The sequence below is a fragment of the Trichechus manatus genome, unplaced genomic scaffold (assembly GCF_000243295.1).
Source record: "Trichechus manatus latirostris isolate Lorelei unplaced genomic scaffold, TriManLat1.0 scaffold00078, whole genome shotgun sequence".
Classification (NCBI taxonomy): Eukaryota; Metazoa; Chordata; class Mammalia; order Sirenia; family Trichechidae; genus Trichechus; species Trichechus manatus.
In genome coordinates this window covers 11,615,034-11,638,404 of record NW_004444014.1, presented here as the reverse complement: position 1 = coordinate 11,638,404, position 23,371 = coordinate 11,615,034, and the positions used below count along the sequence as shown (strand labels likewise).

The 23,371-nt window shown below is 43.8% G+C and overlaps 1 protein-coding gene across 3 annotated transcripts in view; it reads left to right on the top strand.

Moving 5' to 3' along the window:
- The window catches only part of FHOD3 (formin homology 2 domain containing 3), a 537,856-nt gene that overhangs the window by 463,011 nt on the left and 51,474 nt on the right, over positions 1–23,371 (top strand). For all 3 annotated transcript variants that reach the window (XM_004380906.3, XM_004380905.3, XM_012556799.2), the window contains 2 exons: positions 9–293; positions 10,703–11,583. In XM_004380906.3, coding sequence (XP_004380963.1) covers positions 9–293; positions 10,703–11,583 — 1,166 coding nt within the window. The remainder of the gene's footprint in view (positions 1–8; positions 294–10,702; positions 11,584–23,371) is intronic.

Below are 23,371 nucleotides of genomic sequence, written 5' to 3'. Positions count from 1 at the left end.
TCCACCAGCAAGTGCCAGGGATCCTGAACCTGAACCAGAGGCAGAACCTGAGGCAGAGGTGGGGCATGTTGCTGATGAGGCCAGCAGGGAAATAGCCCCTGCAGAAGCAGAGAGCGAGGTGGAGCGAGCACTGGAGCAAGAGCCAGAAGAAAGAGCCTCCCTCAGTGAAAAAGAGAGGCAGAATGAGGAGGTGAACGAGAGGGACAACTGCTCTGCCTCCAGCATCTCATCCTCCAGCAGCACGTTGGAGAGGGAGGAGAAGGAGGACAAGCTCTCCAGGGACCGAGGAACTGGTAAACAAAGCCGTCTTCTCCATAAGCACATTCAAAGGAAACCCGGGGTGAGGGTGTGCGGGGGGGATTGGTTTGCTGAGGCCCCTGCTAGGTTAGATCGATGCCTGGAATGTGTCACCCAGGCTCTGGAGGTGAGGAATGTGGCCACATGGTCAACCAGCCAGCAGTTTATTGTCCCATAGGAAGGTGGCCCCAAACCCTCCGCCATGCTGTTGTGTTCATCCATTCCTTGGGTGGGAAAGAGGGCCAGATAATGAGGGCATCAGAGGACTTTTCCTGAGGAATAAGCCCTGAGAAAGAAATTCCTCATTGTCTTCTGAGTATTTAATTGTTACTAAGAAGTATAGCTTTTATCTGTTTCTGATTTAAGTTTAGTGACATGTCATGTTGTTATCTACCCCTTAAAAGAATTTTAAATGAATTGTGTTAAACCATTACGACTCAACAGTTTTATCCCAGAGCAGATTTGTTAAAATGAATAGAATGAGCACTTCCAAAAAGTTGCAATTCCATGTGTGCGGAGGTCCGTGTGACATGCTGTGCTGAAATATACACAATTTAAATAATTTTCTACAACATACCCAGGGCCACTCCTTTCTTACTGTAAAGTACATGTTTTTCCTTATGGAATTATGTCTTTTTGGTATTATACCTGATATTTATTTAGCTCACCTTGTGGATGGTGACTTTATGATGAGGGACCAAATGGAATGTTAGATGGTAGGTTTGGCCTAAAACGACCTCACCGGGGACTTGGGCTGGGTGCCACAGAAGCTTATAGGAATTGTAAATGAATGATACGGTAAAACCTGCAAAAGCTGGAACCTGTGTAAGGCAGAAACCTGTCAGAGAAGGAAAATATGAATATTTTCTCCTAAAATGAGCCATAGAAAAGAGATGGAAAACTCATGAGACCCAAAAAACAAGGCAGTCCCATTGAGTTCCAGTTCTCACAGGTTTCCGTGTATAATCTGCACACCACATCACTTGTGTGCTGTCAGGGTGACAGAATACCAGCTCCCTGGACTAACACTCCTCAGTGTCTACCAGGAGAGTCATGTCTTACAGGGCCAACCTTCTGTAAGCTACATATGAGAGATACATACTCAACAAGCCTACATCTTGGGCCCAAAGGGTAGCATGAATGCTCTCTGAGGGTCCACCAGCCAATAGCATGACCCATGCATGGCTTGTTAGTTCCCAGACTGTCCCTGAACATGGATGAGTGAAAAAAATGGAATGAATGAATGAAACCAGAAAGTCACCCATGAGACCTGTCAATCAATGGCCTAGTCTAAAATAGTTACTATTAGAGTTTTTACCCTTAGAATACAGTATTAGATTTTATTCTCTATATTGCTGGTCACCATGATGTAGTGAAAAAGGACTGAAAGACGAGACATCATAGTTCGCATTGTATGAATTATTACCTTGAAAATGTTGTGTATTCATTTAGTTGAAGATGTGAAGATATGTGTCCTAAGAGGTACTACATATACTGATATATAATTAACTTCTTTCATAGTTAGATTACAGTTATTCCAAATTCTGGTTGTTATGATTAATATTTAATGTAATTATGGTCATAGCGAGGAGCCCGATGATGCAGTGGTTAAGTACCCATCTGCTAACTGAAAGGTCAGTGTTTTGAATCTACCAGCCGCTCCTCGGAAGCCGTATGGGGCAGTTCTACTCTGTCCTATACAGTTGCTATGTGTCAGAATCAACTCAGTGGCAACAGGTTTGGTTTTATGGTCACCGTACAGAGTGTAGTATAAGACTTCTTGATCAATTTGGCCTTAAAATCGTGTTTTATTTATTATGAATAGCTTTAAGAATTATTCATCATAACTAGGGTTAGCTATCCAAAAATATATCAATAAATTGGATTAGTAAAAATAAGCTAGGGAACTAAAGTTTCTTGGGTCAGATTGTCCAATGTTCTTCCACATAAGGACAACTTTCAGAAAATGGAGATTCTGCTCCTAGTCAAGAACCATTGACTTTCTACTAATAACAGATGCTGTCCAAGTGTATATAGACTGAGGAATTAGGGCTTTGCAGTTAATTTCTGCTTCACTCTGGTGCTGTTGAGAGATTTCATCATGTTTATTTGTTGTAGCTTATTGGTTCCTAAAAAGTCCCACTGCTCACAGGCACTTGTCAGCAGCTGTGGTCTCAGGGTAACTCTGTCATAGTAGTGCTCGCATTTCAGAAAATTGTCAAATCACAAAGGAACACTAGAGGCAATTAAAATTATTCCTATTCTTATATCTAACAATTGTGTCTATTACTTGAAAATGAAATTTATAGGACTTGGGAGAGACTCGACTTATTCTAATTGTGTGGCTTTATTGATTGATTGACTGATTGATGGTTGTTCTTCTCTATGTCATTAATGTGAGAAGTTCTATTGTAGCATTCATCACCCTTTGTTGTAATTACTTATCTTTTGTCTCTACTCAGATATAAGCTTTGTGAGGACAGGGATGTCTGTCTTGTTCGTTGTCAGTCCCCAGTTCCTAGCTGGGTGCTCAGAACATAGTAGGGGCTCAGGAAATCATTGGTGAATAAATGAAGAGGCATCTGGCCAAGATGGAGGAGCCCCATTTCTCCCAGGTGTTCTCTCTTATAATTAAAATACCCTGAATATAACAGAACAAACAGGCATAGGAAGATTCTGAAAGGTGGAATGAAGAAGGCAGACTGCCTAGGGACCTTGGGATGTGAGGAAAGACACCAAACTGAGCTTCCTGGGTTTCCATATTGCCTCCCATATATCCCAGACAGGGCACTGCAGAAGTCTCCGACCCCAAACTACCAACAATCACAGACAAAAAAGATCCTAGCAAAGCCTGTCCCCCTAGCCAAAGGACTGGAAAAAGGGTAGCCTAACAGAACAGAAAACCCTTTTGTCTGTTAATACTCACTCGACCCTAGTCAAACATCAGTGGAAAAACTGCTCCCCAAGCCAGTGGTTTCAATAGGGCCAAATGAGGACTTGAGTTTCTGTACACCACCACCCCTCAAGAGCAGGAGTGGCAGTGCCCCTACCTGATGGTGCCACCGGGGTAAGCAGAAAGTTAATATTCCACTCCATGCTGGGCAGAATTAGGCAACATTCTGATTCCCCCCTGCGATAGTGTCAGTGGGGTTCTGTGGAGATCTTCACTTTCATCTCCACCAGCAGGAATGAGACTTAACAAGGCAGTGGATGAGGGCTAGTCAATACTTCACCATAGCCCCTGGTGCCAAAAGTCCCCAACAGGGAGCTGAGCCACCATAGCTACCCAGCATCAATAAGATTGAATGAGGCAGTGGGATGAGGGGCTAGTCAGCATGCTGCTCTTCCCCAGGCACAGAGTCATTAGGGACCAGTGGGGACCTGAGCTTCTATCTCCACTTGGAGGCAATGAGGAATTGTGAGTCAGCACTATGCTTTTACCAGAAGGATGCCAAGGGGGGAGCTGAATTTCCACCCTTCCCATCTGCAGTGAGGCAGTGTGAGTCAGCACTCTTGCTGAGGTGGTGACAGTAGGGCCCAGCAGGGAGCTGAACATTTACCTCCATGCAGACCTGTGCATTACACCTTAAGAGGGTGACTACCTGCTAAAAGAGAATATTAAATATGATCGAGAGTTTCACAACATAATACCCAAAGTACTCTGAATACAATCAAAAAAATCATTCATCATACCAAGAACTAGGACGATCACAACTTGAATGAGAAAAGACTATCAATAGGTGCTAACAGTGAGATGAGTCAGTTATTGGAGTTATCTGATGAGAATTTTAAAGCAGCAATCATCAAAAAAAAAAAAAAAAAAAGCTTCAAGAAGTAGCTATGAACACTCAGGAAACACATAAAAAAAATTAGCCAAGAAATAGAAGATATAAAAAAGAACCAAAGGAAAATTATAGAACTGAAAAAAAATTACAATAACCAAAATAAAATACTTACTGATGGGCTCAGTGGTAGATTGGAGATGACAAAGGAAATAATCAGTGAATTAGAAAACAGATCAATAGAAATTACACTCTGAATAACAGGGAGAAAATAGACTGAAAAAATGAATAGAGCCTCAGGGACCTGTGGGACTATAACAAAAAATCTAACGTTCGGTACATCGGAGTCCCAGAAGGAGAGGAGAAAGCAGTGTTAAAAAAATATTTGAAGACATAATGGCTGGAAATTTCCCAAATTTGGCAAAAGGCATAAGTCTACATATTTAAGAAGCTGGATAAACTCCAAACAGGATAAACCCAAAGAAATCCACACTAAGACAGACGATAATCAAATGTTTGAAAACTAAAGAAAAAGAAATCTTGAAAGAGGCTAGAGAGAAACAGTGCATTTCCTCTAGGAGAACACCAATTCAAATGACAGCAAATTTCTCATCTAAAACCATGGAGGTTAGAAGGAAGGGCCACAATGTTTTTCAAGTGCTGAAAGAAAAGAACTGTCAACCACAAAGTCTATATCCAGCAAAAGGGTCCTTTAGGAATGAAGGGTAAATAAAGACATTCTCAGACGTAGAAAACTAAGATTTGTCACTTGCAGACCTGCCCTTGAAGAATGACTAAAGGAACATCTCCACACAGAAAGGAAATGTTAAGAGAAACTTGGAACTTCCAAAAGCAAACAACAGAATAGTTGTAAAAATAGGGGAAAATCAAACTAGACTATCTTTTTCTTTATGAGTTTCTTAAATCATATTTGATGATTGAAGCAAACATTATAACACCATTTGATGTAGCGCTCAATGTATGTAAATACTTAAGACAAAAGTCAGGAAAAGATGATACAAACATTAATTAAACAAAAGCAGGAGTAGCTAGATTAATATCAGGTAAAGTAGACTTTAGAGTAAAAGAAATTACTAGGGACAAAGAGGGATACTACATAATGGTAAAAGAATCAATCCACCAAGGAGACATAAATGAATGGAGAGAGTAAGCAAGAAAACCAGCATTTAAAATGGTACCCGATTATGCTCTTTTCCCTGTTGACAAAATAAAATACCAACATCTCACAACAAATGGGGGAAAAGTAAGGCAGTCTGTTGAGAAAGACTCATCTACTTTATTCTGCTGCAGTCTCCTGGCGTCAAAGTAGTCTTCCTGTTTACAGGACTGTCTGACCAGTTATAGAGACTCCAAATAACCAGATTTTTCAGACATATCCTCAAAAGCCATCTCGCCTCTCTTTGATCATGGTTATTTCCTAAATGTGTTTTGCGTGTGAAACCTAAAAGAGTGTTCAAGAACTTCTTGTTCTGACGTTAATGGAGCTTAAGAGCTTGTGGTCACGTTAGGCCACTCTTGATCAGAATACAGAAAACAAAGCTATACCGGAAGAGACAGATCACAACGGGGCCGCCTCTAAAATCAAGGCAGGGTCATGCGGGGAAAGATTAGTGTCCTTCCTCAGTGTTTTTGATAGGGGTGTCATCCTTTGACAGAATGAAAACTTCTAATGCTGACTCCATGGCCTCGGTCTCCTGCCACATGCTAACATGAGTACCCATGGAGGCCTGGCTATCTGATGGAACTCACATCCTGAAGAGCCCGTCACACATCCCTGCCAGCCCCCAGGAACCAAACCCAGAGGAAATGCATCCCTACCACTTGTTCAGTCAGTCATTCTAGGGGCTGCAGATACAAAATGAACAAAGCAAGCCCAAATCCCCACCCTCAGAGAGTTTTCATTTCAGTGAAGAAAACATTTAATGATGTAATTATAATCATTCCAGTGGTGAGGCAAAGGCACACATTAAATAGAATAAATACCTTATGTGGGGTTCGGTGAGCATCTTGGATAGATATCTTCTCGTCTTTCATGATATCGGGGAAGTTTTCTGCCAACAAATCTTCAGCAGTTCTCTCTGTATTTTCTGTTATCCCCCCCCCATTCTGGTATTCCAATCATTCATAGGTTATTCCTCTTGATAGAGTCCCACATAATTCTTAAGGTTTCTTCATTTTCTTTCTTTTCTCTGATTTTTCCTCGAATAAGTTAGTGTCAAGTACTTTATCTTCAATCTTACTAATTCTGACTTCCATTGCCTCAATTCTGCTCCTATGACTTTCTATTGGGTTGTCTAATTCTGAAATTTTATTATTAATCTGGATTTCTGTTTGCTGTCTCTCTGTGGATTCTTGCAGCCTGTTAAATTGGTCATTATGCTCTTCTCTAATCTTCTTAAGTTCCTCTGTTGCTTTGTCTGTATGTTCCTTGATTTGTTCTGCGTTTTGCCTGATCTCCTTCCTGATCTCTTGAAGAGTTCTGTATATTAATCTTTTGTATTCTACCTCTGGTAATTCCAAGAAGTTCTCTTCCTCTGGAAAATTTCTTGATTCTTTATTTTGGGAGCTTACTGAAGCCATCATATTCTACCTCTTTATGTTATTTGTTATTGACTGTTGTCTCCAAGCCATCAATAAGTTATTATATTTATTTATTTTATGTTTGCTTACTGTGTCCTAGCTTCTTGTTCTGTTTTCTTTTGATATGCCCAGATAGGCTGCTCATGTGAGCTAGTTTGATTACTGGTGCCCTTGAAGCTCTAACGTCCTGTCACCAGGTAGCTAGATCTGTTACTAGGTATGTGAGCCCAGAAGTCTGTTTACTTTTCTTGTATGGATTCATCTCAGGTGTCTAGGTAGTCAGTCACCAAGTGTGTGGTGCAGGCTCTCACCTACAGTCCTAGACAGACAGAGGTGATTGGTGTAGGCACAGGTATCTGGCTGCAGTAGGGGGTCAGATGCTGAGCAAGGCAGGGGGCTGACAGCTGCCCCTGAGTGTTTGGGAGGAAAGTGTGTCCCTGTTCCCTAGAGCACGTAGGTGGGTGGGTTTTGCAGCCAGACTAAGGGCACCCAATGCTGTTGCCTATAAGGACTGGGAGGCACCACTTATTTTTGGACCCCTGTCACGGGTGGCTAGGTGGGTGGGTGGAGCCACCAGTCACTGCGCCCCTGATACGGGTAGGTGAAGACCCTGCTTAATGAGCATGGGAATGTCAAATGTCACGAACCTGCCACTTCACCATATAGCTGATACAGTTGAAGTTAGGCTTCAGGTATATACCCTATTGTACTTTGGTAATGAGGGCCTACGCTGCTGAAATGGACCCACACAGGTCTATGCAAAGGTGAAGGGCATTCAAAGTCTGTAGACTCCTTATGCCTGTGCCCAGGCAGAGGAGCTGCGCCTACCCTGAGTTCCTGGCTTAGGGGAGTTGGCAGATTATTTTTTCCTGTTTGTTAATTTGTTCCCTCTCCAAGGCCGGGAGAATGGCTTAGGACATGTGACAGGTCCTACTTCCAGCCCAGGGGATTTGGCAGTCACTGAAGCTGGCCCAGGACCTGGTGCAGAGTGGGGAGGGGGCAGGTAAATGGGAGAGAGGTTTTTGCCAAAGAGGGTGTTTTTTGATCCTCACGGTAGGTCAGATGCAAGTACTTATCTTTTTCCAATTAAGCACTGCTTTTCACTGGTTCTGGAGGCCTGAGTAGTCTCTCTGCTGCTGGGTCTCTCCTGCTGTGGAAAACGCCTCCCAAGCTCTGCTGCTTGCCTCACCCTACATGTCAGCCGATCTGGCCTGGAGGGTGCCAGCTCCTGCTGGGTCAGGTCTGGCAACTCCTCACTGCTTCCAAACCATTTCTCCCTCTCCCTGCCACTCAGTCTGATTTCTCAACTTTGCCTTTGCTGTTCAGGGCTCCTAGATTGTCTTATATAATCAATTCACTTGTTTTTTGGGGTCTTTGTTGTAAGAAGGACCACAGGAAGTATCTGACTACTCCACCATCTTGGCCCCACCCCTCCAGAATAAATAAATAAAATGTGTGGAAGATTACACAGTAATAAATGTTAGTGTGAAAAATAAAGCAGGAAAGGATGATAGACAAATGTTGGGGAGATGGTTGCACAGTTTCAAACAAGGTGGTCATGGAAGGCTTCACTGAGAAGATGCTATATGTGAGCAAAGACCTAAAGGAGGTAGAGAAGCAAGCCATGTGATTGATTAACTGGGGACAGTTTGCCTCAGGAGAGACAAAGCCCATGAGACCAGATCATGCTTGGTTAGCGATAGGAATGGCAAGGATCCACTGTGGCTGAAGAGGATTACGTGTGAGTGGGCGTGGTGGGGGTGTGGAATCATGCGATGCCTTGTGAACACTGTAAGGTCACTGACTTTTTCTCTGAATGAAATGTGGAGCCATTAAAAAAGTTTGAGCAGAAAGATATGATCAGACATTTTAACAGCCTCATGTGGCTGTTGTGTTAAGAAGTGAGAGGAGCAAGAGGGGAAGCAGAGACCAGTTAGGACGTTCCTGCAATACAGTAGGCAGAAACCATGCTGGCTTTGACAAGGGTTGTGATGGGGAGGTGATGAGAGAAGTGGCTGGAGTCTGGATATAGCATGAAGGTTTAGCCTTCAGGATGCCCTGCTGCAGTGGGTGTGGAATATGAAAGAACAGGAGGAGTCAAGAATGACTCCAAGGTTCTTGCAGCTGGCAGCAAGATGGATGGAGTCAAGACAGGAAACAACAGCAAGAGAAGTAGTTCCCATGAGGGTACTGGGGGTTGGGGGTAGCGGACAGAAGATCCATTTATGGATAATATTTAAGGCCCTGAGACTGGATGAGATGATGATGAAGAGAGTAGGCGTACATGCAGAGAAAAGATATAAGGACATTTAAAGGGTAAAGATAAGGGGGGACCAGCAAAGGAGACTGAGAAGGAGTGGCCAGAAAGAAGGAAGAGCAGATGAGTGCAGTAGCCTGGAAGCCAAGTGAAGAAAGTACATGAAGGAGGAGGAGGCAACCAGCTGAGTCAATGTAGTAGGATATAGCAACTTGAAAGCCACCTTGAAAGGTACAGCTTCAAAGGGTGATGGGAGTAAAACCTTCATTAGACTGGGTTCAAGAGAGAACAAAAAGAGGGAAATTCAGGACAATGAGTAAAGACAACTCTTAAAGCAGTTTTAGTTTAAAGGAAAGGAGAAAAGTTGGGTGATAGCTGGAAGGGTAAGTGGGGTCAAAAGAGGTTTTGTTTTTTTAAGATGGAAGAGATTATACCATGTTTATTTGCCAGTAGGAAAGATCTGGTAGGAGGAGCATGGGAGATACAGGGGAGAATTGCTGGAGTTGTTTTCTAATGTACAAGTGGAGTGGTTGACCCCTGCTAAGAGGGAGAGTGTAACATAGTCACAAGAGAGATATCACGAGTTAGGGCTCAGATGCAGGTGGGTGAGTGGAGGTAGAATGGAAGCTCTGGAAGATCTCTTCTGTCTACTTCCATTAAGTTGGTAAACTAAGTTGTCCCTCCTAGTTTGCCAGTTTAACAGAAGCAAAGCCATCCCTGAGGATAAGATGGATGGGGAGGTTAGAGGAGAGACCAGCAATGTGAGAAAGTCCTCTAGGAGGGAATGGCTCATCAGACATTTCATCAGTGTCATCCATGAAGGGCTCCCTGGAGACTAGCGAGGAGTACCTGTGTGGTGCAGACAGTTAACATGCTCAGCTGTTAACTGAAAGGTTGGAGATTCGAGTCTACCCAGAGGCCCCTTGGAAAAAAGGCCCAGTGATCTATTTCTGAAAAGTCACAGCCATTGGAAACCTTATGGAGTGCAGTTCTACTCTGACATGCATGGGGTCGCCATGGGTTGGAATTGAATCAATGGCAACTGTTTTTTGATTTTGGGACACTAAAAAAAAAAAAAACAACTCATTGCCATCGAGTTGATTCCGACTCATAGCGACCCTATATAGGACAGAGTAGAACTGCCCCGTCGTGTTTCCAAGTAGCAGCTGGTGGATTTGAACTGCCAGCCTTTTGGTTAGCAGCCATAGCTCTTAACCACTGCACCACCAGGGCTTCTTTGGAAAACTAGTGACCATGAATTTCAAGTGCAACCAATGGCATGCTTTGTGTTTTCCTCTAGGCACTTTGAGCTGCTGTGGTGCAGGTACAGAGTAGGGGGGAAACAGAAGTTACTTTACAGCCTCTCCAGTGCCTGACAAGGAATCATCTTCCTTTGCCTCTCTGTGTCTAGTTAGAACAGAGGCCCCTTAGTTACCTGTGGCTGGGTAGTACAGACCAGCTCCCATGGGTGACAGGGAACGGTGAGGAATTTCTCCCATGAACCCAGCTGGGAGCCTTGAGTAACATCATGCCTAAAAGAGTCATGTGTCCTCTGTGGGTCACTGGGACTTGGATGCAGCATCTCTTCCTGATCTCAAGCCCCCTGTCAGCCATGACTGCCACCACATGCTTTGTTTGCATTATCTCAACGTCTTCTCTGAGTCACTACTTTTAGTAAAGCTCACTGATTGCCCAGTTGATTTTCTCATGGTATGAGGCCTCTGCCACTTTCTCATTTTTTTTTTTTTCTCCTATACACTTCCAGGTTTGTGGTCCTCGAGTGTTCAGGATGCAGGTGTAAATGAACAGTGTGGCGACATCCTCACCAACAAACGGTTCATGCTGGACATGCTGTATGCCCATAATAGAAAGCCCACAGATGACGAGGAGAAGGAGGAAGGCGAGCCGGGGAGGACTGAGCAGGGGGCGGAGGCGGTAGCCAGCCTTGCTAGCAGGATATCCACCCTGCAGGCCCACTCACAGGCCCAGGACGAGAGCGTCAGGAGGGTGGATGTTGGCTCTCTGGACAATCGGGGCAGTGTGAAAGCCTTTGCCGAGAAGTTCAACAGCGGGGACCTGGGGAGAGGGTCCATCTCTCCCGACGACGAGCCCAATGACAGCGTTCCGGAGAAAGCCCCAGCACAGCCAAAGACAGAGTCCGACTACATCTGGGACCAGCTCATGGCCAATCCACGGGAGCTCAGAATCCAAGACATGGATTTCACTGACCTGGGGGAGGAGGACGACATTGACGTCCTGGACGTGGACCTGGGTCACAGGGAGACCCCAGGGCCGCCACCCCCACCCCCACCCACCTTCCTGGGTTTGCCGCCCCCACCCCCTCCACCCCTGCTGGACAGCGTGCCTCCCCCTCCAGTCCCCGGTAATTTATTGGCCCCTCCTCCAGTGTTCAGTGCTCCTCAGGGCTTAGGGTGGCCCCAGGTACCCAGGGGTCAGCCAGCATTCACTAAGAAAAAGAAGACCATCCGTTTGTTCTGGAACGAAGTTCGGCCTTTTGAGTGGCCGTGTAAAAACAACCGACGCTGCCGAGAATTCCTGTGGTCGAAACTGGAACCCATTAAAGTGGACACTTCCAGACTGGAGCATCTGTTTGAATCTAAATCCAAGGAACTGTCTGTCACAAAGGTACCACTCACATCCAGCATGCTTCTTAACTGGTGGCGTTACTTTTCACTGTTGGGTAGGGCTGAAGAGATTTGTGGTGTATAAAATACCCTTCTTCATGTTGCTCTGGCCATTTGGTAAAAAGTGGTGGTGTTGTGTGCCTTTGAGTCGATCCCTACTTATAGCAACCCTATAGGACAGAGTAGAACTTCCCCATAGGGTATCCTAGGCTGCAGTTTTTACCAGAGCAGATCACCAGGTCTTTTCTCCCATGGAGCCAAGGTGAGTTCAAACCACCAAACTTTCAGTTAGCATCCAAGTGCTTAACCACTGCACCACCAGGGCCCCTTGGTAAAAAGTGTATTACTATAAGAATCGGACCTTTAATTTAGTGTGTCCTTGTGCTACAAGCCAGCTGTAAACTAAAGGAAACAACAACAACAACAAAAAACAAATTGTCATCCAGTCAATTCTGACTCATGCAACTCCATGTGTTACAGAGTAGAACTGCTCTATGTGGTTTTCTTGGCTGTACTCTTTACAAAAGCAGATTACCAGGCCTTCCTTCCATGGCACCACTGGGTGGGTTCAAACTGCCAACATTTAGGCTAGTAGTTGATGCAAACCAGTTGTGCCACCCAGGGACCTTAGGGACTCTTGCTAGCTAATATGGAAACCAGCTTAGTAACAATATTAAGCAAAGTAGCTTTCAAAGAACCAAATAACACTGTGGAAAAGATAAAAAGAGTAACCAAGGAATGTCAGCATTAGCCCAACAACTGGTATTGAGGTTAACCAGGGGAAGGTGGAGTTGCTGACTTACAAAACATGTGGATGTTATCCAGTGGATGTGTTTATTTAATCTTATCTTCATTGATTATGGTTGCTAGCAGTTTGAATGTTAGCTGCAACCACACGAAGCTTTAACAAAGGCAGTAATCCAACTGACATGTCATTCGATAATCCCTTGGCTGAGTCAGCATACTGCAACTATCTAGATGTTTCCAAATAGTCATATATTTAGTATTCTGTAACTATTACACATGTATCTAGACTTCTTATTTTTAGTAAGTGTTTGAGAATGCTGTAGGCATTGTTGCTGTGGTGTTATTTTTAACAGAGATGTCATATCCAGTTTTATCAATGGGAAGCACTATATATGAAATTACGGGACATCAAAGGTAAAGTCATGGCTGATGAACGGTGGTCAAGAAACTGCATGATAGTAGATCACAAATTTTATTTCCAATGATTTACTGCATTGATTTGTTGTTGTTGTTGTTAATTGCCATTAAGTCGGCTCTGACTCATGGTGACCTTGTATATAACAGAATGAAAACCTTGCCCGGTCCTATGCCATCTTCATGATCGTTGGTATGTTGAGTCCATTGTTGTGGCGATTGTATCAGTCCACCTCATGGAGGATTTCTCTTGTTTTCCCTGACCTTCTACCAAACGTGACGTTCTTTTCTAGTGATTGGTCTTTTTTGATGACATGCCCAAAGTAAGCAAGCCAAAGTCTTGCCATCCTCACTTATAAGGAGTATTGATAGAGTTGCCATTATGTGCTCACGAGAACGTATCTTAAAGAACTGGTTTTAAAAAATGTTGTGACTCTGGGTATTTTATAGATTTAAAAACAGATTTAAGAGGATCCTCCCTTCTCAAGAACCAAGAGTATTAGAAAGCACTTTGTAAAGCATAATTTTAGAGTAAACATGCAAGAGCTTATTATCATGAATTATTTCTAGCTCCTTGTGTAGCTTAATTTATCAGCTCTTTGAGTGCGTGTAAAGCTGCCTGAGTTAGACTCCCAGACCTCCCAGTCAGCATCTTTGGGATGAGAGTGCCCTTATTCAAGGAGCTGAGGGGCAGAGTTAGAGCCTGTCGCCATTGTGTGATGCCAGAAGGCCAATTCGGGGAGCTTTAATTGGTCGACTTCCTTTTTAAACACAATCCGGGTTCTAAAAGGAAGTTCCGTGTTTCTCCGGTTGGCATTCACCTATTCCAGTGTCTGTTTCTGCCCAGTCTCAGTGAGGACATGAATCTGAATCGTTTCCAGCCTCAAGAATCCCCTCAAGTCAGAATTACAGCTTTCCCCTGTTTATAAATCCAAACTGCTGGGATCCAATGACGAAAACCATGCCCAATCAGTCCTGTTGTTCAGTTGAAAGGAGACATGGCTTTAGTCCTCTATAGGAAATGATGCCTAGGAAAGTGATGCTGGACCCTGACTCTCAGTGACTCTGTGTCCTGACTTCTCCAGCCATCTGCATGCTTTCTTCCAATTCTCCTTACGATCAGGCCTGGTATTTGGAAGGAAACTGGCTGGGATTAAGACAGTAAATTACCAGTGGCTGCCAGGAGTTACCCAAGATTTAACCTCAGTAATACCACCTGCTAACTTAACCCACTGATCTAACTGGCCAGTCTCCTTCATCCTCCTAACTCCCACATATGCTCATTAGACTGCTGGCCCTATATATAGGCTTCCCATGGTTGCCTATCACCTCGGAGGTTGCTAGGGAAAGGCCAGACCTTGGCTCAGCGTGGGGATGAATAAAGGGAGTAATAAGTTTGGCAGTGAAGATCCTTCTAACTTCATTTTTTAAAAGGAAATGACAAGATTAAATAGTCTCCTTGAGAAGAATCAGAATGGGTGATCTACTTACCTCCTTCCTTCTACTGGTCACACTGTGACTGGTTTGGTTGGTGATAAAGGTCTCTCTCAGTAGCCTGAAGTTCCAGTCTTGCTTTTGAAGCAAGTGGTAGCCTTTTAAAATATTTATTGCCTACTAATGGGCAAATGTTTGCCTAGTTTTTCTAAAGTGGGAGCATAAGAGGAAAGTAATATGTTGAAAGGAGTCCCTGGGTGGTGCAAACGGTTAACATGCTTGGCTGCTAACCAAAACGTTGGAGGTTCAAGTCCATCCAGAAGTGCCTTGGAAGAAAGGCCTGCCGATCTACTTGCAGAAAATCAGCAGTTGAGAACTCTACGGAGCACAGTTCTACTCTTACACACATGGAGTTACTATGAGTTGGAATCGACTCAACGGCAACTGGGTGGTTTTAATATGTTGAAAAGTGTACCAAACTGATTCCAGAATGTTCTCCAGCAAGACTCAGGAGCACATACCTTTGTTTGGGGGGACAGGGAATGCAAGCAGGGGTAATTTATACAATGTCATCAAAAGGTAAGACTGCAAATTAGGATTAAAATACATCACATTTGAGAGGTGAATCTCTTTTTCGTACGTTACCAATACAGATATTACCAATTTGACTTCTGTTTCTAATCCTTGACTGTGATTTTCGTAGAACACAGCTGTAAACAGCCACTTCCTAATTCTGGCTCACACAAAGTTTTTCATTAAACACAATAGAGCAACACAAAAATAAAATGAAATAGACTTCACAGGGCAGTGCAGAGCAAAGGGAATCAATTGTAGTTTCCATCAGGAAACATACTAGACCAGAGTTAGAGGTCATGGTTATGACCATCAAAGCCACCCCTAAAACTCAGGTTCATGGGCCAGAGCCAAGGCCGAGTGATCACTTAATGGAAACGATAGGGGAAGAAAGATGTGCTTTTGGGTTTCCTTTCTAAAGTTTCTGGAACTGGATCCATTTTCCTCTTTCAGCAGGAGAAATATATATCTTCTAAGATGACTTTTATTATGTCTTGTGGAGAAAGACAGAAATGCTGTGCTAAATTTCATCATGGTGTATCTCTACTGCTGGTCTAAGATGTGAATCACAGTGGAGATAGTTAAAGTGACCCCAGGGAGAGATGTCAGGGCAGAAAGCACCTGGGCGAATGGGGAAGAAACCTCCATGGACTTGACATCATCATGAAGAGCCCAGGGAAAGTGACCTTCCAACCCTTGTGCCTAATCAGGAGCAGCAAGAGTTACAGCCAAACCAAATCAGGCATGGAGTGGGAAAGGAGACCAGAAGGGATAAGGGGATTTGGTTTCCCCTTTGGGGACCCAGTGCTGTCTTACTCTCTTGAGTTCCTTAGGTTTATTATGGGGAGGGGGCTCCAGAATGGACTTGGAGAAATTTGTTTAACTTTATTTACCCTGAAGTTTTGAAATCCATCAAACTATTAGCAGTGACTTTTTAAGAAAAATTGGAGATGATGATTTAATTGTTTTGGGGTGAGCCCAATTTGGGCTGTTTTAAAAGCTCCAAAAAAAAAACCAAAACCCACTGCTATCAAGTCGATTTGCAGTGGTTAAGCATTTGGCTGCTAACCAAAACGTTGACAGTTCGAATCCACCAGCTACTCCTTGGAAACCCTATGGGGCAGTTCTACTCGGTTCTATAGGGTCACTATGAGTCAGAAACCTCCCCAGGTGATTATAACGTGCAACCTAGACTGAACCACTAATTTAAAGTGAAAAACGAGGCATCAAGGGAGCTCTGCATTCCCCACTCCCACCCGCTCCAAATTGGCTCCCCCTGCTTTATCCCAGGGCTTTGAACCAGTTCGGTCCAGTTCGAACCCCTGCTGAGAATTTGCATTTCCACCCCAGATATACTGAATCAGAGTCTACAGTTTAACAACATCCCCAGGTGATTTTTATTGTCTTAGTCATCTAGTGCTGTTATAACGTAAATACCACAGGTGGATGGCTTTAACAAAGAGAAATTTATTTTCTCACGGTCTAGTAGGCCAGAAGTCCAAATTCAGGGCATCAGCTCCCGGGGAAGCCTTTTTCTCTCCATCGGCTCTGGAGGAAGGTCGTTGTCATCAATCTTCCCCTGGACTAGGAGCTTCTCCACGCAGGGACCCCGGGTCCAAAGGACAGGCTCTGCTCCCGGCACTGCTTTCTTGGTGTTATGAGGTCCCCAACTCTCTGCCTACTTCCCTTTCCTTTTATCTCTTGTAAGATAAAAGGTGGTGCAGGCCACACCCCAGGGAAACTCCCTTTACATTGAATCAGGGATGTGACCTGAGCAAGGGTGTTATGTCCCACCCTAATCCTCTTTAACTACAGGCAGAGATTATGATTTATAACACATAGGAAAATCACAAATTGGAGGACAACCACACAATACTGGTAATCATGGCCTAACCAAGTTAACACATATTTTGGGGGGACACAATTCAATCCATGACACTTATGTATAATAAATTTTGAGAACCAGTGCTGTACTAGTGGTTCTCAGAATTGATCCCTAATCAGCAGCGTTAGCATCACTTGGGAGCTTGTTAGAAATTCAAATTCTCAGCAGGGGTTCTAACCAGAAAGAACCGATTGGAAGCTCTGCTTTATCCTCCTGAGGAAAAGACAGAAAATTTTTCCTACCCTATGTTTAAGTTCTGGACATAAGGAAATAAGTTATTTTCTTTAACATCATCCTCAGAAAGCTTGAATTCTACCTTGGAATTCCAAACATAACTTTGGCACTTAAGTGGGGTGGTCCATTCTAGTGTGCCCAGGACAATTCTAGGGTATGTCTGTGGTCCTATCATAATTATTCAGAGCTTTCTCATTCCCTCTCCAAAATGTCCTTGTTAGCATACTAGATAAGCTAAATCAACACTGGAAATCTGTTTGATAGTCACCCTCTGCTATGGAAGGCTCAAAGGGCAAAGATGGGAAATTAATACCTTTTTTCCCTAAATTTAACAATAAAAGCAAACCATTTCTGGCAAGTTCTTCAAAAACTATTTCTAACTAAAGGTTTTTCATCTTTTAGTTAGACTTAGGGGTTCTGTTTGTTTGCCTTAATGCTTTCCCATGTATCTTGCCATCTTCTCTTACTACAGGACTTTAGGAAAATTCCACAGTTGTCACATCTTTGTGGCATCTGTATCATTGCATTACTGCAAGTGTCACTTTCTCAACAGACAGTTTTGAAAATATCCTGTGGCGTCACTTTTTTGGCGGTTGGCAGGGAGTGAGGAAGAATGATTTACCATTTCTAGAACTTGGGTTGTGCTGAGCCAGGCACAGGGTCTCTGAGAGAGATGCTGAGAAGCCTGTGAGAGAAAGAGATCACCTTGCATGGAAGTGCCCTCAAACATAGGGGTGTTATACAGGATGTGTGGGGTTCTCTTAATAAAGCCTGTCCTTAGTCCAGTTTCTATTTTCAGTCACAGCATCTTATGGGGTAACAAGTGCTATGCATTGAGTACCCACTTTTTAAATGTTGCACCTTTATTTCTAGTAAACATTTAGAGCATTTATTTACTCAAAAAACTCAGCAGGGTAGTCCTCTGTGGAAGCTTTGGAAAAGAAGCCCTATTCGCCCATGCAAACTGCATGCCTCCACAATCTCTGATCATGCCCCCTCCCTTATTCTTCTCATTCCCTACTCTTCTCTCACGGGAAGTTTCTGCCTTCCTGCAACAGCTCCAGTGGACCTTCTGTGGCCCTGATAATGGTGCGCCACAGGCACTGGTACCATGACTATGGATTGATGGCCCAGGGCTTCTGTTTTATTTCCATAAACCACACCACGATTCAATTGCCTGGTGTTAACTGCAGCAGAATGTGTGGCTACATCTTCAGACTCAGCTCCTCTCAACCCCAGGCCCCTCTCAAGCTCCTTTAACCACAGAGCATGGAAGGACTACTTCTCAGTAACTGACAGCTTAGCTGCCAGTCCTGGGATGAGCTTGGTGTTTGTTGGGCATGTCAGGGCTCATTTTAGCACCCATAAACACTTCTTCCTTTATCTATACCCTTGGGGGCTTTGTTCCACATCTTTCATAAAAATGGCAAGACCAGTCCTTGCTGCATTTTGGAATCAGGGAAACCTGTTACTGTTTTTCCTGTATAAGAAATGTTCTCTATTCTTGCCTTTTGTTTCCTATTTTAAAATGTATTCCTCTTCTTGACATAACAACTTTGTTCTCACCTAACAATCCTCTTTTGAACGCCTTTAGTCATTTTGAAAGTGTAAATCAATGACTCTGATTGAACAAGAGATCTTTAGAACGTTACTGCTGCCTGCGATCTGCGCCAGACCAAGTAAATCAGAATCTCTGAGGACAGACCCAGGAACAGGGGCAGATTATTCAACAATTTCACTGTGGATTAGTAAGTAAGTACAAGTAAGCCTGTGCTTACCTTGCTTACTGGGTCATCCGCCCTGTCAGGGATTGTAAATTTGAAAAGAGGCTTTGATTCTGTAGAAAGGTGCTGTGGGATTGCGAGAGAGACAGATAACAGCCATACCTAGAAGCAGAATCTGTGATATGGTGAAAAAATGTGAAATTGTTCACTACAGATGATCTGGTAAGCAAGGTAAGCACAGGAGGGATCACTGTTGTTTAAAAGTGTCACTGGGGATTCTCTTGTGCATCCAAAGTTATGAAACACTGGTATAAATAACATTTTCTGGTTGTTCTTCAGAAAATGTCAGTAGATGATCAGATCTGTTTCTTCTTATATAAGTTGAGTTTCTCCTGTTAGTGGTGGTGACTGAATGTTTGCCCTCCTGCCATCAGTCACAGAGGTGGCCCTATCTCCTGGCAGAGAAGCAGAATTTCCCAGTTTTTCTTCAGAACCTCTTTTGATTAAGCCTGAAGTCCAGCCTGCTCGCCTCAGAAGGGAATTCGGCATGTGGAAATCACCATGCTATTCTCAAGTGCAGAAACCAAGACATTTTCAACCATCTCCTTTGCAAGGAGATCTTCAACACCATGTTCAGGGGATGCTGGTTTTCTAGATCTATTTCCCATCCTGAGTTTCCATGTGCCTGGGGGTCTGCAAAGATTCTAATGAGCATCCATGAGCTATTTTCAGTCGTTTACAAAGCCGCATGTAAATCATACATATCCCTGAGGGAGAGTGCTGCAGGCCAAATCAATCTCAGCAAGTCTTCTCTCTTTCACCTGGATCTATCACTCTGCAGGTGGTGATGCATAACTGATCTGATGTTCTTATTTGTGTAGGTCTTTGATCAATGCAAATCCTGGTGGTGTAGTTAAGAGCTATGGCTGCTATCCAGTAAAGGTCTGTTGGTTGGCAGTTCAAATCCAGCGGGTGCTTCTTGGAAACTCTGTGGGGCAGTTCTACTCTGTCCTATAGGATCGCTATGAGTTTGAATCGACTCGACGGTAACGGGTTTGGGTTTTTTTTGGGGGGGGGGTTTGATCAATAGATGTGATGAATGCAGTAGTTACAAAAATACACATTGGTAGACCACATATTTTAAAAATACGGTGTCAGTAGAATAAAAATGATAAAAAAGAGTGCTTGGTGGTGAAAATAGCTAATAGCTAATTCTTAGAAAGCACTTTCTGTGTATAGACCAGGCATTGTTCTAAGCACTTTACCAATAATACTTGTCTAACAGTCCTAGAAAACACTTCTATAGTGCTTACCATGGGGCAGGCATTGTTTTCTGTATTTTACATCTGTTATCTCATTTAATCCTCTTAATAAACCCTGTGGGGTAGGTGCCAGATAGGAAACTGAGGCACAGAGAGGTTCAGTGACTTGCCAAGGTCACACAGCAATGAATGAGTTGAGACCCCGGCTGACCCACCTTGATGACTTGCTGCTTTGGAAATGTTCACTTGCCTTTCAGGGCTGTTGTCTCTGTGCTACCTGGATTCCATTTTGTCCTGGCTGCCTTCCAGTTCATGCTGTATACACTTCCTCCTTTGGGCAACCATGCCATTTGAAAAGAGACTCCCCCTCCTGCAGGTGACCTTTGTGTTTTGCTATTAGCCATTTCAAATTTCATTTGGTCTGGCTCTGCCATTAACCATGTGATCCTGAGAAAGTCAATTAACTGATACTGTTTCCCTCTATGAGGGAAAAAATAAGAAACCAGGCCTGGTTCCATGTGCCTGACTTCCCAGGGTTGTTGACTGGATCCAGAGAGATGGGGCTGAATGTGCTTGTGTGCTGCACACAGCCATGTAGATGTGCTAACAACGCTATCATTTTATGCTATTAATTTTCTTAACCTTTGCCATGCAACTTTCGTGGGATTCCGATGTGAGATTTAAATTAGTCTCTGAGCGTAATGATTGCAATTGACCATTCAAATTTTCCCTTTCCACCTTTCCCTAACTGCTGAATCCCCGCCCCTCTCTTTTCCAAAACTGAATGGCTATGCCCCAGGGAAGTTATGGTCTTTTCCTTTCCCCATGATGCTGAATGTAATCAGATATGGTCCCTCTTATGCTGGGCAGTCACCCACCCACCCTTGATAACCATTCAGAATCATGTATGTTGCTTTTCTTTACTTGCAGATTCTAAAACACTTGTTCTTGGAGGTGGTATTCTATCCAAAAACCTGACTAGTGTGTATTCTCCCATGAGACAGTTAGTTAGTCCTCATCTCTGCATCAAGGATTGGTGTCACAGCACAATTGCGTCTGGAGGGACTTAAGTCTGTGCACTCACTCATTTCCAGCTGAATCTTAACACCTGGCTTAGCTGGTCTAGAGAATATTCTTATTATCACATGTGACTTTCTGCCCCGTACTATGGTTGAATATGCAGGGCTCAACCTCTTGGGGTCGGCTGCTTCTAGAAAGGGGACCCCAACCTAGGTAGCTGACCACCAAATGAATCTGAGCTGCAGAGAGAAGTCACAGCCCTTCTCCTAGGCCTTGGAAGTTACAAATCACTGCTTAAATCTGCTACCTCCAGTTGTGCTTCCCAGAAATCCTGTCACTCTTTTGGCCTTGGGTGACGTCTGTTTGAGACTTCCACTTAGAAGGGATCACTTCTGTCTTCCTGGAAACTGGACCCTCATGACAGCTTGAGGAAAAGGGATAGAATGGCCTTGATTTCTGCTCTTTCTCTTTAAGACTTCTGTGCTGACCTCAGCAGTGTCTCTTTCTACAGAGAATAATCTCTCTCTCACCCATCTTGGCTGTCTACACACCCCCAGCCCCCTCCCTACAGTGTTCTGGGCCAAGTCAAAAACAAAAATAACAAGCAAAACCCTACATGGCATCCTCGGCTGAAGCATTTCTCCAGAGACCATATTTCTCCTGTTGGGGAAGGGTTCCTATTGGCATGTGTGAGGCTCCGTCAGAGTTGGGGCTTTGAAGGAGGTGCTGTGCTACACGCTGTGTGTTGCTGCCTGGTTCTGCTCAAGAGTTCCACTTAAATAGGCTTTCCGCAAGCAAAACAGAGCCTGGCTTCTTCTACAACCCCTCCTCCTCCCTTAAAGAAGCAAGTTCCTCTTTTCCCTCGAATACTTCTGGACATATTAGGGAAAGTAACACATTCAGAGACAGCTCCACAGCCATTTCCCCAACACGGCATCGCTTCAATCCTTTTGCTGGCTCATCCCAGAGATAGTGGTTCCTGTTTTCACATCCAGCCTAGCCCTAGTCTAGTTCCCTGTGCCTGGAGTCTGGTCCCACAGGAGCCTCCTTCCCAAATCCTGCTTTTCTGACATTTCTTGAAACTTGCTGAGGAAGAGGGCAGAGGTTTGGCTGATTGAACTTTTATTAAAGAATTGAGACAGAAACCCTTATTTCCTCTTGTCCCAGAACTGACCATCAGTGTCAGAGTTCATCCTGGCCCCTCACAGGTATGCATTTTTTGTTCCTCCCCAGGTAATGTTCCCACATGAGGGCTAGGCACATAGCAGGCCCTCAGGAAATCACTGTTTAAGGCAACAGGATATATTGAAGAAACAAACAAACAAAAAAAAAAAAAAAACAACCAAACCCATTCCCGTTGAGTTGATTCTGATTCATAGCAACCCTATAGGACAGAATAAAACTGCCCTTAGGGTTTCCAAGGAGCGCCTGGTAGATTCAAACTGCCAACTTTTTGATTAGCAGCCATAGCTCTTAACCACTATGCCACCAGGGTTTCCATATTAAAGAGAGGCAATAAATACATGAAAACACACAGCCAATCAGAAAAGACCTTCTTGGAGAACTGAGCTTGTTTCTCAGGCTCTTCTGCCTCTGCTCAGGGTTTGGTGTCTTGGGCAATCGCAAAGACTCCATTGAGAGGGGGTGTTACCTGATGGAGATGGACGCAGTCAACAAGGGGTGGGGAGGGGAGTCTCCTCAGGTGTGTATACTCCTGCTGTGCTGACTCCTGGCTATTCCCACACAAGCCTATGCCCCTGCTTTCTCCCAGTTTTCCCCTAAGAAGGGAAATGACAGTCAGTCCATCCTGTCATGATGCTAACCCTCCATATTTGTTTGTTTGACTTGTTGTAGGGAAAAGACTGTCTAACTCAAAGTAAAATCAAAGAGATTTATTAAAGCCAATATATCATTCAAATGAGAGGATCGTGAAAACCTCAGGGTCTGAAGCTCACAGATTCCAAAGGGAGGGGTACAAATCAACCATAGTTACACTGCAGTATGAGGAACTACAAATGTAATATTCTGATTGGTTTACAGTGATTGAGGACAGTCAAAGGTGGGACAAGGCAAAGGGTGACCTTTAACATTATCAGTTATATTAATAACCAATAACATACATTGATTGGCTAAAAGACATTAATTTCAAGATGTGTGTTCGAGGAGAGGGTCTCATGACCAGTCACAAATAATGGCGTGATAATGGCATGATGGCTACTGTGTGGAACAGGTTGCTAAATATTACCTTGCCCAGAGCGTAAGATTCCTTGGAGAGATTTAACACACAGAGTTTTCGATAAGGTTTGGTTACTGATTCACAGTCTTATCCTAACCGCAAAGCCTTAATAATAGGGTTGGTTCCTAAGCTACAGAGTTTGAATCTGTGTGAAAGGTTACACACTGAGCTTTTAGCATTAGTTCAGCCATTTTATTTTAGGTCAGAAGCCTCTTCTGATTTTATATCCTATATCGGACTTAAAGTTCCTTTTTTTGTTG